General features: G+C 45.1%; 1 protein-coding gene across 2 annotated transcripts in view; it reads right to left on the minus strand.

Moving 5' to 3' along the window:
• The window catches only part of PSAT1 (phosphoserine aminotransferase 1), a 37,116-nt gene extending 22,783 nt beyond the window's left edge, over positions 1–14,333 (minus strand). The window contains exons 1-4 of one of the 2 annotated variants that reach the window (XM_006891984.1): positions 14,247–14,332; positions 6,927–6,987; positions 4,355–4,424; positions 220–425 (exon numbers count right to left, since the gene is read on the minus strand). In XM_006891984.1, the coding sequence (XP_006892046.1) occupies positions 220–425; positions 4,355–4,424; positions 6,927–6,987; positions 14,247–14,306 (397 nt within the window). In that variant the 5' untranslated portion in view covers positions 14,307–14,332. Of the gene's footprint in view, positions 1–219; positions 426–4,354; positions 4,425–6,926; positions 6,988–14,246 lie in introns of both variants that reach the window. The other variant, XM_006891983.1, reaches the window with a different exon arrangement.
• Between the last annotated feature and the right edge of the window lie 384 nt (positions 14,334–14,717).

The following is a 14,717-nucleotide window of genomic DNA, read 5'->3' on the forward strand; positions in this document are numbered from 1 at the left end:
CTAGAGACATCACTGAGGCCCTTGATCAAGCCATACCTAAAGCTGAACCAGGCTTTGCACAATTAAGCTTAAATGAATCTGGAAGACTTCCTGCAAAAGCCAGTTAACAATCTCAATGAGCACAGCCAGTCCACCAATGTAAGTGATACCAAACCCAAGAGAATTAAGAATGATAAACACGGGCAGAATGTCCAGGGTGGCTCACCTCCCACCACTTACTTGTATAACTTCCAAGTTTGGGGTAGACCATATTAGCGGTCCCAAACTTCTTGGCTTCTTCTGCAGCCTTAGCTGACCAAGCTCCCGTCACCACGTAGTCAGCACATCTTGCTGCTTTCAGGCCAATGAGGTTTAAAGGGACAGCACTGAACTGCCCAGACCCACCTCCTTGCACAAAAATCACCTTGTAGTTGTCGGGAACAGCCCTGGGCAGAAGTACAGGTGACATTTAGTACAAAGACTTACATAAGCAAAGACCAAGACTAAGTTACAGCCCATCAGTGTTTTACTTTGGGTGGATTTACTATGAGACATAAGGTAAAATCCCACTATTACAAATTTTCTCATCCCCTTTCAGTCTTTTATCCAATTAGCACCTGTTTATTAAGCACAGCAATGCACACTTTTGGCAACTAAATATAGAGAATTGATTCTTCTTTTCACCAGTAACAATATTTAAATTTTCCTTTAAATAATTATTCCTCTGGCAGTAGGTCACAAGGTCCACTGTGGCCAATTCCAGGTCCTGGGGAATAGCATAAGACAGGCATTGGCTCTGAGACCTTTGACTGAATTTATGGAAGGAAGAACTGTATCTACTGAGCTGAAGAATAAATTTGTTAATGAGGTGCTAACTATAACTCATAGGAACCCGACACACAACAGATCAAACCCTGCCTGATCCTGCAGTATCCTCAGGACCTGCTCAAGACGGCTGTAGCTTAAGAGTTTTTCTCTCCCTCACTGACCCTCCACATTTCCCAGCATGATATCTTTTTCTATTTGCAATCACTTGTTATGCATCAGAGTTGGACAATGACTAGGGAGGACAGAAGGAGAGTGGATGCTTTTGAGCTGTGGTGCTAGAGAAGGGTACTGAATGTACCATGGACTGCCAGGAAAACAAACAGAGTCATCTTGGAGAGGATTAAACCAAGCTACTCCTTGGAGGCAAGGATTCTGGGGCTTCGTCTGACATACTTTGGACATGTTACCAGGAGGGACGGGTCCTTGGAGAGGGACATCATGCTTGGGAGGGTGGAGGGACAGAGCAGGAGGGGAAGACCCTCTATGAGATGGATTGATTCAGTGACTGGGGTAATCGGGATGGGTGTGTCAGAGGCAGTGCGGTTGGCGCAGGATAGAGCAGGGTTTAGGGCTGTTGTGCATAGAGTCATTATGAGTCGGAAACGACTCGACGGCACATAACAACAACAACAACAACAACAGTCCCTTCTGACCACATGCCTAAATTATGTGAGATGAAGTTTCACTACCCTTGCCTCTAAGAAGCACCCTGGTTGTATTTTGTCTGAGACAGATTTATTTGTTCTTTTGGTAGTTCACAGGAGATTCAATACTCTTCTTCAACACCATGATTCAAAGGTACCAATTCTCCAATCTTATTCACTGTCCAACTCTCTGATATATACAAAGCAAATGAAAATGCCACGACTTGGGTCAGGCAGGCCTTACTCTTTAAACTGACATCCTTGCTCTTTAGCACTTTAAAGAGGCCTCTGACGGCAGATATTTCCCCAATGCCATAGGCCATTTGATTTCCTGACTGCTGCTACAACGGGTGTTGATTGTGTGGATCCAAGTAAAATGAAATCTTTAACAACTTCAACTTTTTCTCAAATCACTTAAGAAAAATAAATTCTATTATTAGAGGAGTTAACACTTCAACCAAGGCCTCCTGGTCTCCACATGGGGAAGGTATGTGTGTGAATGAAGCTAGAGAAGAGCCAGGAGACAGAGAAAAGGGCCCTTCTGACTTTATCTGAGCTCTGAAATCACTCCTGCACTTTTCTGCTTTGTGACCCAATGCACTTTCTTTTCACTTACAGCAGAGAGTTAAATGATTTCTATCACTCAGAACCAAATGTCCTGAAAATATCCATGACCTAGCCACCCTACCACCCAGTGAACGCTGGGGAAGGATCTTTGATGCATGTCAGGTCTAATCATGTACCACATCAACACTAAGAGCAAATTTCTTAATTATGAAGACGATAGGCTGAATGGCTACAGGCAGCTCCAGAAAGACTAGGACCCACGTCACTGCATGTAGGAACAGATACACAGAATGCACATGGCAAGAGCACAGAGAGGCGAGGGAAACAACAGAAGGCCAGGGCCAAGTGACAGGATCTGAGAAAATAAAAGGAACCCATCACCTTGCTGTGGACAGTGCCTGGTCTACAGCTGTGCTCACACGGAGAGTGGACAAGCAGCCAGATTCTAACAGGGCTCTAAGCATGAACTTCTAGCAACCAGGACAGACTGGTAGCCATGACAAGATTCTAGATGAAAGTTATTCTGATGCATGCTGTTTAACTGGTAAGAAAGCGGTCAGAAATTTGTTCCAGAAACCAAAAGTAGGAGTGTGGTCAGAGCAAGCAAATATGGAACAGTAAACGAAATGGGAGTCCCGCCAGAGGCGGCTCACTGCCAAGTGGGTCTAACGATCGTTTCTTGAGCCAAAGTTCAAACTCCCCACTCACTCCATGAAAGGAAGAGTATTCTGTGATTCTGTGACCCACAGGGGACCTTGCAAGTAGGCAGGGGTGGGAGAAGCCCAGCAACAGCCTCCAGTCCTGAACACTCATGTTGCAGTGTTCACGCCTCACATAAAACATCACCAAGCCCACCCCATCTGAATCACCCCACTAGGGCAATTTAGAAAATGTTATGCATTCAATTTTGTGCCCCCTAAAAGACATGCTGATAAAAATCCCTCTTAAGCCCTTGAACCTGTTACTATGACTTTGTTTATAAACAGGGGCTTTGACGATATTATCAGATTCATGTGAGGTAATAATGAGTAAAACGGAAAGATTTAAAGTTCTGCCATTGAGTCGATGCTGACTTGTGGCAACTCTCCGTCTTGTGTCCAGTCCTGATGGCAGGAGGCTGCCCATCGTTCTCCCTCGGGACTTTCAGTTTGTGACACACACATAAAACCCCATGCCCCCAGAGCTCCTTCGACCAGTAGAACTCAAAACACAAGCCACTGCCTCCGAGGAGGAAATGACTCAGAGCTGACTCTCCAGTGAGTTTCCAGAGGCTGTAAATCGCACAGGAGGAGCCTGTCCTGCTTTTCCTCTCAGAGCAGCTGGTGAATCCTGCCTGCCTATGAGTCGGCAGCCCAACTCTTCACCCACTTGGCCACCAATTAGGGAGAATCCTAATTCTACAATTAAGGTTCTTTTCAAAAGAGGAGAAAAGAGACATGGAGACAGAGGAATAATGCCAAGTGACATTACAGCTACAAGTCCAGGAAAGCCCAGCACCACCAAGCAGCGGAAGAGAAACACGAAAGGATTCTCTCTTGACATCTGGAAAGGAATCAACACGGCTAATGCCCTGCCTGATCTGATCTTGAACTCCCAGCCTTCAGGAGGGTGCAATGACAAATTTCTGCCCTTATAAGCCACTCAGTACATGGCATTTCATTACAGCGGCCCTAGGGAATTCATACAAAGGAAAAGTTATTTGACAATCAGTACAATGCCCATTTTTGTTAATAAAATAATGTAAGGATACAAACCATTGCACAGAATCATAAAATATTAGCAACAGTTATCCCTCACTGGTGGGGCTGGACAAGATTCCAGCTCTCAGTGTGCATTCATTTTCCCAAGCTGTCTACAATGAATGGACATTACTTCTGTGAGCAGGAACATTTATTCCCAGGTCACTTTGTTTGTAAGGGAGCTCTGGTGGTGTTGCACTCCTGACCCAAAGGCAGCATCGATCAGCAGCTCTGCAGGAGAAGGTGGGCAATCTTCTCCAATAGGATTGACAGCTTCCAAAAAAACTACTGGAAGGTCAGTTATGAGCTGTTCCAACTTGACAGCAGGAAGGCCACACACTTAAAAATCCAAGGAACCCTCCCACCGTGCACAAGTGGAGCAACCATGAGGCAGAACTAGCTCCACAGCAGCTAATGGTCATTCAAGAACAGTGACAAAACCAATAGCATCATGTACTTATGGCTGAACCTGGGAGAATCTTAAAAATATTAGGCTTAATTATAGAACATGCTGGAAACAAAAAACAAGTTCAGATAATAATGTAATAAGACAACTGGGTGTGTAAACATAATTTGGTCCTTAAACTTCTAACTTACAATAATTCCCGCACAAGATTCTCCGTGGTGGTGATAATCTTTGAGAAATCAGCTGACCTGTGGCTCATTTCTGTGGTGGGAAAGAGAAACAAAATAAAAGTTTCCATTCAAAACCAAACAAGGAAAAACTCTACAAGCAGCTACAAAATTGGCAAGTAACAAAATAAAGAGAAATTTCTGTGATTTTTGCACTTAAATATTGAACCTCAAGATTAAAGATGCAAATGAATTTCCCAGTGACAAATGCCTAGGCCTTAGAATCAGAGCAGAGTGATTCTTTAAGTGACAGAGACATTCACAGGTTCATCCTTAGGACTTTAGATTTTTCTCTCCATCTCTTTCTCAAGAACAAGAATCCATGGCACATTCAGAACTCCAGGCTGGGAGCTAGGCTCAGAATTTTCAGCCCATAGACTATTAGAACTCTCACCCATTGCAGCAACAAGCATATAGCTGGCTGTACAGGTCATTAATACTGTGCCCTTTGGAATGACAAAAAAAATAAAATAAAACAAATTAAAGTCAACTTTAAAACTCAAAGGTCCCTCAAGAGGTTCTCTGATAATACACCAAAATGAAATCCGCTGCTATCAATATCCGCTCAGAGAGGAGAGCTGCCCCATAGGACTTCTTTTTTTTTTTTTCAGTGCAGTATACATTATTGAACCCATCTTACTCAGTCTCTCCCCAACCCCAAGGACAGTCCCATTCTACAACAGTGGCATCATGTAATATTTGTCCTTTTGTGACTGGGATATTTCACTCAGCATAATGTTCTCCAGAGTCAACCATTTTGAATAGTATTGCATGAGTTCCTTGTTTTTTAATGCAGCATAGTATTCCATTGTGCGAATATACCACAGCTTCTCTAGCCATTCGTTTGTTGATGGGCACTTAGGTTGTTTCCAACTCCTTGCTATTGTGAACAAAGCTGCAATAAACATGGGTGTGCATATATCTGCTTGGATGTCAGCTATGGTCTCTTCAGGGTATATTCCCAGCAGTGGAATTGCTGGGTCAAATGGTATCTCTATTTGCAACTTTTTGAGAAAGCGCCATACTGCTTTCCACAGGGGTTGCACCATTTTACACTCCCACCAACAGTGAATCAGGGTTCCAGTTTCTCCACAACCTCGCCAGCATTTGTTGCTTGCTGTTCTGTTAAATTTTGCTATTTTGACTGGGGTGAAATGATATCTCATAGTTGTTTCAATTTGCATCTCTCTTAGGGCTAGGGATTTTGAGCATTTCTTCATGTGTTTGTTAGCCATCTGAATGTCGTCTTCGGTGAAGTGCCTGTTCATATCCTGTGCCCATTTTTCTATTGGATTATTTACCTTTATCTTGTTGTGGTGCTCAAGTATTTCATAAATTCTGGATATAAGTCCCTTATCTGATATGGTATTACCGAATACTTTTTCCCAGTCAGTGGCTTCCCTTTTTACCCTACTGGAGAAGTTTTTGGATGTGCATAGGGATTTGAGTCTTAGAAGGTCCCATTCATCTATGTTATCTTCTCCTGGTTGTAGCTTTTCCAGGCCCATAGGACTTCTAGGAGCACACATCTTTACAGAAGCACACTGCATCATCTTTCTCCCATGGAGCAGGTGGTGGATTTAAACTCCCAACCTTTCAGGTACTAACCAAGTGCCTAATCGCTACACCACCAGGGCCCCTCCCCAATAGTGTTGCTTATTGTTATATGCCATTCAGTCGGAATCCATTCATAGCTGCCCCTCTAATGGGTTTCAGAAGCTGTAAATCACACAAGACAGTGCCTGTCTTTCTCCTGCTGATGGATTTAAACTGCCCAGGTGGTATAGCACTGATCTGTGCATTGCTGTACAGAGGTAACTTGTGGTTGCTGTGATGCTAAACACTGTGACACTGATGTGTCAAATGTGATAATGGTTGCCCATGGTGGACAGTGTTTAGTGGAGCTTCCTGATTAAAATAAGCTTGGAAGCAGGAGGACCAAAATAGCCTGCCTCCAGAAACCCTATGAGCTTGGAGAAATGATGAAAGTTACACAAGTGTTCACGTCTTTCGTTCACAGAGTTGCTATGATATGAGTCGCCTACGACTCGACGGCACTTAACAACAACAATCTTTGAGTTAGCAGCACAACTCCTTACTACTACCAGACCGCCTACCTCTCCAATAACATAAGAGTAAAACTAACAAAGAAATTCTCAATATGTAATATCTTTACAAAAGATCTGTATACTTTCAAACTTCAATAATTTAGTACATACAGAAAACAAAACCTATAAACTGCAATATGTAGCAATATTATAAATGTTCGGGGGACTGTTACACAAATGAACTGTATCTTCACTTCAAATGCTGTGATAGTCAAAAGCCAGTTGTAAAATATATGCAATGTGCTCTTCCCTCCCATCACCACCAGCTGTGGCAGGGGAATTTTTGAGCTTGCCTCTAAGTTATTAAAGTCTAATAGTGTATCTGCAAAGGCCTCCACAAAGACCTCGTAGTACTTGTAGGCTTGATGCATTTCAATTAGGTCCTTCTTCTTCTGAAGCAGTGATAGAATGCAGCCAGTAACCCTTACCGAGAACACTAATCCCAATTCCTTTGTAGTCTAGTAACTCTTTTTGTATCTCCAACAGCACCTAGAAAAAAAGCAAAGAAAAGATGAGTTCCTGGTGCCAAGCACAGCTCTCCCCGTTCACAAACAGGCCAGGGTCCCCACACAGGGTCATCAGGGCCTGGAGACAGTGTACATTGCCCAGAGTCAGTAGTGCAGCTGTAGCACTCAAGTCTTAGTGATTCATAGTGATTGCATCAAATTATGATAGTTTGTCTTTTTTTTTTCCATTGAGATTTGAACACAAGTTTACAGAGAACTTGGACTTCCAATCATTCATTGTTTCAGATACAGTTTTTCTTAGATACAAATTTACTTGGATACATAGAACTGTTCTGATGACATCTATCTGTCAAGATAAGATCTTTCGGATAAATACCATTCTCTAGAAAATGTTCCCTCCACACACCTCAAAATCATCCATTCTCTCCTGCATTAACGATAACAACATTCATCAACAAGCGGCTATAGTCAGGCACGGAAATTGAAGAGCCTACACCCGGGAACATGCATAGGCCTGGCAGACACGTGTCTATGCACCTAACTGTATGCGATATAAATGCATCCCCCTATACAGCACAAACTGATGTAAACAACTTAACCATGAAACAAGTCGCTGGTCACAGGGCATCAGGACAATAGTCTAGGGGCACATTCATAAAAAAAAAAATAAGTCCTTAGCCTCTCTTAAAGTCAAGTACAGAAATTATAAAATGTTGCTTTCAAAGGAACAAGAGAAAAAAAGTTGGGCCCAAATTAAATTCATTGTTATCAATTAGAACCCAACTCACAGCTCCATTTCATTTCCAAGACCATAAATCACATGGGAGGAGACTGCCCAGCTGTCCCCCTTGGAGCAATTGGTGGATCTGAACCACCAAACAAGTGTGGTCACTGCGTAAGCAGTGCAACCCCCTACCCACTATGCCACCAGAGAGCTCCTATGGTCCTGATAACCTATCCCCCAAAACAAAGAGAAAGCAAACGTGGTAGATCCTGACACACTGCAACTCCATATGTTACAACACACAATGTTTGATGTTTTTGGTCTAAGATGCTAGCCTAGAACATGGGTAGGGGAGTAGGCAAGAAAGACATGTTCATTGTGAATGAAAATCCTCAGAAAGGAAACTCATGTTACCAGTATCCTTTGGTACTGACAACAGAGCCATGTCAAACAAGGATGGGAGTGTATATGTGTGTTTCAAACATATAGGTAACAAACATTTGCCATTTCAGTATTCTTCTCATGTTCAGTTCAATGGCATTAAAAATCATCATCTCAATCATCACTATTCCCCTCTTTAATATTTTATTGTAATTTGGGTATAAGTTTACAGAGAACACTAGTTTCATATTCAACAACATATATGCATTTTGTTTCACACAAGTTCTGGACTTCACAAAACAGCAGCACTCTCCCCACTTCCTCCTGAGGTTCCCACTTCCATTTCTCTCCCTCTCTGGGGTCTATTTTTTTTAAATTCAAATTTTTTTTATTTTAATAATTTTTTAAATGATTTTAATGAACATTTACAGAGATTTTGGATTGCCATTCATTCATTGCTGCACTTCTCTCCCCGCCCAGCCCTCTCCACTCCCCAGTTCGCTCCTCTCCCTGGTACACAATTTCCCCCCGAACCCCTCCCACCACCCCAAGTGCATTCCACTATGCAACCTTAATTGTGGACTCTTGTGATAACCATAATACCCTATCATACATCGCTTTTAAATTATTCTCTCCCTCATCTGTTTCAGTGCAGTATACACAATTTATCCAGTTTTTCTCAGTCTTACCCCCACCCTGATATCAGTCCCATTTTACAGCAGTGGCACCAGGCAATATTTGTCCTTTTGCGACTGAGATATTTCACTCAGCATAATGTCCTCCAGGGTCACCCATTTTCAATAATATTTCATGAGTTCCTTGTTTTTCAATGCAGCATAGTATTCCATTGTGTAAATATACCTCAGCTTCTCTATCCGTTTGTTGATGGGCACTAGGGTTGTTTCCAACTCCTTGCTATTCTGAACAAAGCCATGATAAACATGGGTGTGCATATATCTGCTTGGATGTCAGTTATGGTCTCTTTGAGATATATTCCCAGTAGTGAAATTGCTGGGTCAAATGGTATCTCTATTTGCAACTTTTTGAGAAAGCGCCATACCACCTTCCACAGTGGTTGCACCATTTTATACTCCCACCAACAGTGAATAAGGGTTCCAGTTTCTCCACAACCTCACCAGCATTTGTTGCTTGCTGTTCTGTTAAATTTTGCTATTCTGACCAGGGTGAGATGATATCTCATAGTTGTTTTGATGTGCATCTCTTAGAGCTAGGGATTTTGAACATTTCTTCATGTGCTTGTGGGCCATCTGAATGTCTTCTTTGGTGAAGTGTGTGTTCATATCCTGTGTCCATTTTTCAAATGGATTATTTACCTTTATCTTGTTGTGGTGCTCAAGTATTTTATAAATTCTAGATATAAGTCCCTTATCTGATATGTCATTACCAAATAATTTTTCCCAGTCTGTGGCTTCCCTTTTTACCCTGTTGGAGAAGTTTTTGGATGTGCATAGGGATTTGATTCTTAGAAGGTCCCATTCATCTATTTTATCTTCTCCTGGTTGTAGAGTCTCCAGGCTCTTCTAACCTCTGAACTTTGTTCTTGGGCAAACATCGCCTTGCTTGTCTCTTACCCATACCAAACTCTCTGCTGTCCAGTCAATTCTAACTCCTGCCACCCTCCCACACGTTTCCAAGGCTGTAAGTCTTTTCGAGAGGAGACTGTCCAGCTTTCTCTCTCCCGCAGACCACCTGTGCTTTGCTTTAGCAGCCCAGGACGTGGGGCACCGCACCACCAGGGTCCCGACTCTGGCGGTCTGGTCTGTAGAGTGCCAATGGCTCATCCACGAGAGCTCTTCCTGTCAGGATTGCACTGCAGCCTCAGTATCTTATGAAGGGTCAGTCAGAAGGGCTTCCACAGCAGTGGCTTCTGCCTCTAACCTCTGGGGTACAGAGGCCAGTCCCCACAGATGGGACAACTCACTCACAGGTCTGAGAGGCGATCCTCTGGGAAGGCTCAGCACCACGCCTGAAGGATGCCTGAGGGCTGCAGCCTGAGAGAGTCTACCAGTCTACAGCAGATTAGTAAACCTAGTCTTCCTTATTATTTTCAGTCTTGTTCTATCTTTTCCTCCCATTGTGTCTAGGACCTTACATCATGACCCTGATATCACAAAGTGGCAAGCAGCAGGAGCTGGGCACCATCTTGTTCCTCTGGTGTCAGGCTAGTAGACGACAATGTTCAAATTAGTCCTCTGGGTTAACTGCATTCCTTAAGCCTTTGACTTTCTTCGCTCTTCCCGGCTCTGCACAGGGAGAGACCACCTGTTGCAGGACAGAAAGCCACTCTAAAGTGTTAAGGTCCTTGTCATGACTCAGCAAAGTAGGATGTAGAACATTTTGTCAGTTGACTGAGATGTTGCCAAAGACTTTGGTCCTCAGTCCTGAAGCCCAGTGACTCAGTCCCTCAAGGAGTTGGGTTAACAGCTAAGTGTGCATAACTTCGCCCTGTATATGCTCTACCATACACCTGCATGTACCTCCTGCACACACGAATGCATATGCAGAAACATGTCCGCCAACTATACACTCCTGGTGGACCCTCAGAGGTCACACCTCACCTGCTTCAGAGGGGGATACTTTCACCCCCAACTGCAGCTGAAGAAGCGCAACTGAGGCTCAGAGGGCCTCAGAGACTTACCTAGTGCTGACCACAGTCCCTCATGGTATGTATATATGGTTGTCCTGAGGGTTATTGTTAAAAGGTTAGATGTTCAAGTCTACCCTGAAGCCTGGTACTACTTCCCCAAAAATCAGCCATTGAAAACCCTACCGAATTCTACTCTGGCACATATGGGCTTAGCATGAATGGAGCCAACTCAATGGCAACCAGAAAGCTCTGGTGACCTACTGATAAGGAGCTGTCCTGTCAACCCAAAGGCAGGCTAACTACTTGGTTCTTATCTCTACACCCTACCACTCAGATGATTTTAAAAGCAATCTCAGGGATCCTGTCGGGAACTCAAGTGGCCTCTAGTGGTAAGAAACTTTATTGCAATCCCAGAAGCATGTGGCTGCTGTGCTGGAGAAAGACAGGAAATCTCCTCCCATGAGATTTACTGCCTCTGAAAACCTGCAGGAAGGTCAACTATGTATGAGTCACAACAATCGCAACTGGTCTTTGCGCCTTCGGTCAACCTTTCGGCCTCTTCTTCATTATGGTTCCTAGGGTCTCCAGCAAGCTGGAGTGCTTCTACCTTTTCAAGGGGGCAGAGGGAAGACACAACTAACCACACACACTCAAGCTTTTAAGACCCTTGTTGGAAAACACAGCCCTGCTTCTCAGAAACTCCCCATTTGCGGTGTTTTGTTTTGCTTCTATTCCTTCTTTCAAGGTCATGTAAAACTCAGATAACCAGAAACTGAAAAGACAGTTATCTTTGTTGCTGGGTATCGTTGAGTAGAAATCTACTCACAGCTGAACCCTCCAGTGGGTTTTCAGAAACAGTAAATCACACTGGAGGAGACTGTCCATCCTTCTCCCACAGAGCAGCTGGTGGATTTGAACCACATGCTTCTGGGATTGCAGCACAGTTTCTTACCACTAGGCCACCAGAGTTCCCAACAGGATTCCTGAGATTGGCTTTAAAATCATCTGAGTGGTGTAGGGTGTGAAGATAAGATTGGCAAAATGTCATCAAATCATGTGTCTCTGAGGTCTGCCTTTATGTGTATTTGAGAAGTGAAAATACAAAGAAGGTGGTACACAACCTCTTGTAGACACATCTTGTCGTCTTACAAAGACTTCTTTAAAAGATATCAACGAAGGAGGACATAATTAAAATAGAAGCTTAACTGGATTTTGGCTTGTCTACACAAAGTGTTTTGACAAATAAAGAATGAAACCAAATGGTTTCCCTCACCAATGATTCAAGAATATGTTACTGTTTTGAGACCTGGTGAATGCTACTTAGTAATGACTGTTCACACTTCCACGAAGCCTTTCCTAGTTAGTGCTGGTAGGTGCCAGGGAGTCCACTCTGACTGCCAGACATCCTGTGGACAACGGATTGTTACAGTCACTGCCTCAGTGCATCCCAGTGAGGAGGGTCTTCCTCTCTTGTTCTGCCCCTCCCCTTTCCCAGCATGATGTCTTTTTCCAGGGGCTGGCTCCTCTGGCAGCATGCCCAGAGTATGTGAGACAAAGTTTCACCATCCTTGCCTCTAAGAACCACCCAGATTGTACTTCCTCCAAGACAGACTTGTTTATTCTTTTGTCAGTCCATGGGATATCCAGTACTCTTCTCCACCACCACAATTCAAGAGCACTGACTCTTTTTTGGTCTTTCTTATTCATTGCTCAACTTTCAGATACATAGGAAGAGATTGAAAATACTATGGCTTGTATGAGGCACACACACCTTTCCTTTATTAAAGGGGAAATTTTCTTCAATATAATAATCTTTAAACTCTCATTTTAAGATTGCAGTTTTGTTATGAACTGTATTCCCAGAAAAGGCATTTATAAAAGTGTAGAATTAAAAAAGTGTAGTCCCAAAATTATTGCACGGAGTTTTAAAGACTTTACCAAAAATATACCAGGTCCCTTTAACCCAGTAGTTTTGGGTTTTCTCCAAAATTACTGACTGACGGCAATCAATTTTGTGGATCACAACTAATTTTTCACACTAAATGAAATCAACTAAAGTGGAACACAACACAAAATACAATCTGCATCTGCCACGCTGGTTAAAGAGCGCACCAAAGGGGGGGGAATATCATGGGGAAATGAAAAGTAATAGTTCTTCCAGGACCTGCCTTTACAATAACGTGTAACATCACAATGGGAGCCCACTGAAGATTGCCAAGGTGGAGGCATTTTCCAGTCCAGACCACTCTACCTTACTGCAACTCCACGCACAACAAAACCAAGCCCTGCCGGACCTTGAGCCCTCCTCACAATCTCAGCTCTGCTTCTGCCTAATAAGAGGAAGACGCTCTGCTCTCTTACGGAGAAACGTCCCTGCAAAACGCAACATGTGCTTTCTGCTCTGTAACTGTAGGACTCTCTGCTCTTATGACAGAGGAGGTTGGGTTCCCTGGAGAATTCCACTCAGTTCAACAACCCATTACACAAAAACTACTGTACAGCAAGCGAGAATTGTAAAGTGCTTGGCTAAGGCCTGTGCTGTCAAAACACGTTAGCAGACTGATCTGGTTAGATAAAAACCAAATACAACAGCAGCAGTGCAGCAGGATGAGGGCACGTCACCGCCTTCAGGCCTGGAAGGCATGGGGGCTGGGCAGAGGAGGCGATGAAAGGGGCTCAAACAAACCTCCCCGGGTATTTGCAGACTGAAGGCTGGTCGGGCAATGGCCTGAATCCATATGCTTTGGACCAAAGTGCAGAGTACACAGCAAGCAACCCAGTGCCCATGGCGCTTAAATACTCGTTAGGAGTCTTCAGGCAGCTAGCAAGGAGGAACAGGTTTAAAGGAGGGTAGGTTTTCTAAGGGACAAGGAGCTGTCTTTTAAATGCTAATTTTTGAAAACCATCATTTCTCAACGTTAGCTCAACTAAACAGTCTGGGGGAGTGCAAACCGGAGAGTCGACTATCCGCTAGTGTCATCGTCCATAGAGTCGTGCAGCTAATCTGTCTCTCTGGCGGTTCGAATTCACCAGCTGCTCCGTGGAAGAAGGATGAGCAATCTCCTCCTATGCAGCTTAGAGCCTCCATAAACCCGCTGGAAGGTCAGCGATGAGTCGGTTCCGACTCGACCCCAATGCGCTGAGACTGTCATTGAGACCCCGCGGCGGGTAAAGCTCATCTGCCCTTCATTCATTTACCCCGCGTCCGTGGATGCGCCCAGTACCGCAAGGGATGTCAACTTGGGGCTGTGCGTTCTGGATCCGCCGGGATCCGGGACACCAGGCAACATTCCAGTCCGCAGGTTCAAAGCCCGGTGCCCCAGACGGCCGAGACGCGCACACCTGGCACCACAGTTCGTGCCAACGGCAGCCACAAACACAGGCCTAACCCAACTCCTTTCACGAAATGCATTCTTCCAGAAGCTGACCCCCGAGCACTCTTGGATGCAAGGTGTCAGCGACCATTCAGAAAACGGAGGGAGGACGCGAGCGGCCGCAAGGGATGCGAAGCCACAACCACGCGCGCTCCGGCCGGACCTCGCTGTGGCGCACGCTCGCGGGGACTTACAGAGTGCGGCAGCTTGGCAGGCCCGGGCCCAAAGTTGACCACTGCCCGCGGGGCATCCATGGCGCGGCGGCCGGGAGGCGAGTCAGCAGAGGATTGATGGATAGCACAGAGCGCGCGTAACCCGCGGCGGCGTCACACTGCGGCCGGGCCCGGACCCACGAGGTTTCAATGGCCGAGTCGCCCAGCTCAGTGGCCCGCGCTAGCACAGGCTCTGCGCTGATTGGCTCCTGAAGCGGGGCTCGCATCGCCATTGGCCGCGCAGTCATCCGAGGCAGACGCAGTTGCCCCTCCTCGCGTTTCCTCGTCCCACCCCCCTCCGTGAGCTGTGCAAGGCGCGGGGGAGATTGCACCATGCCGCGGCCTGGAGTGCTCGCCCAACCGCTGTGAGCGCGGAGCAGTTCCCGTGCGGCCCGCGTGCTCGCTCTGAGCCCCCATCCGGCCTCTCTCCCGCCAGCCACCATCCTACCCTCT

The sequence above is a fragment of the Elephantulus edwardii genome, unplaced genomic scaffold (genome assembly GCF_000299155.1).
Source record: "Elephantulus edwardii isolate Elephantulus edwardi_28Jun2011 unplaced genomic scaffold, EleEdw1.0 scaffold00108, whole genome shotgun sequence".
NCBI lineage: Eukaryota > Metazoa > Chordata > Mammalia > Macroscelidea > Macroscelididae > Elephantulus > Elephantulus edwardii.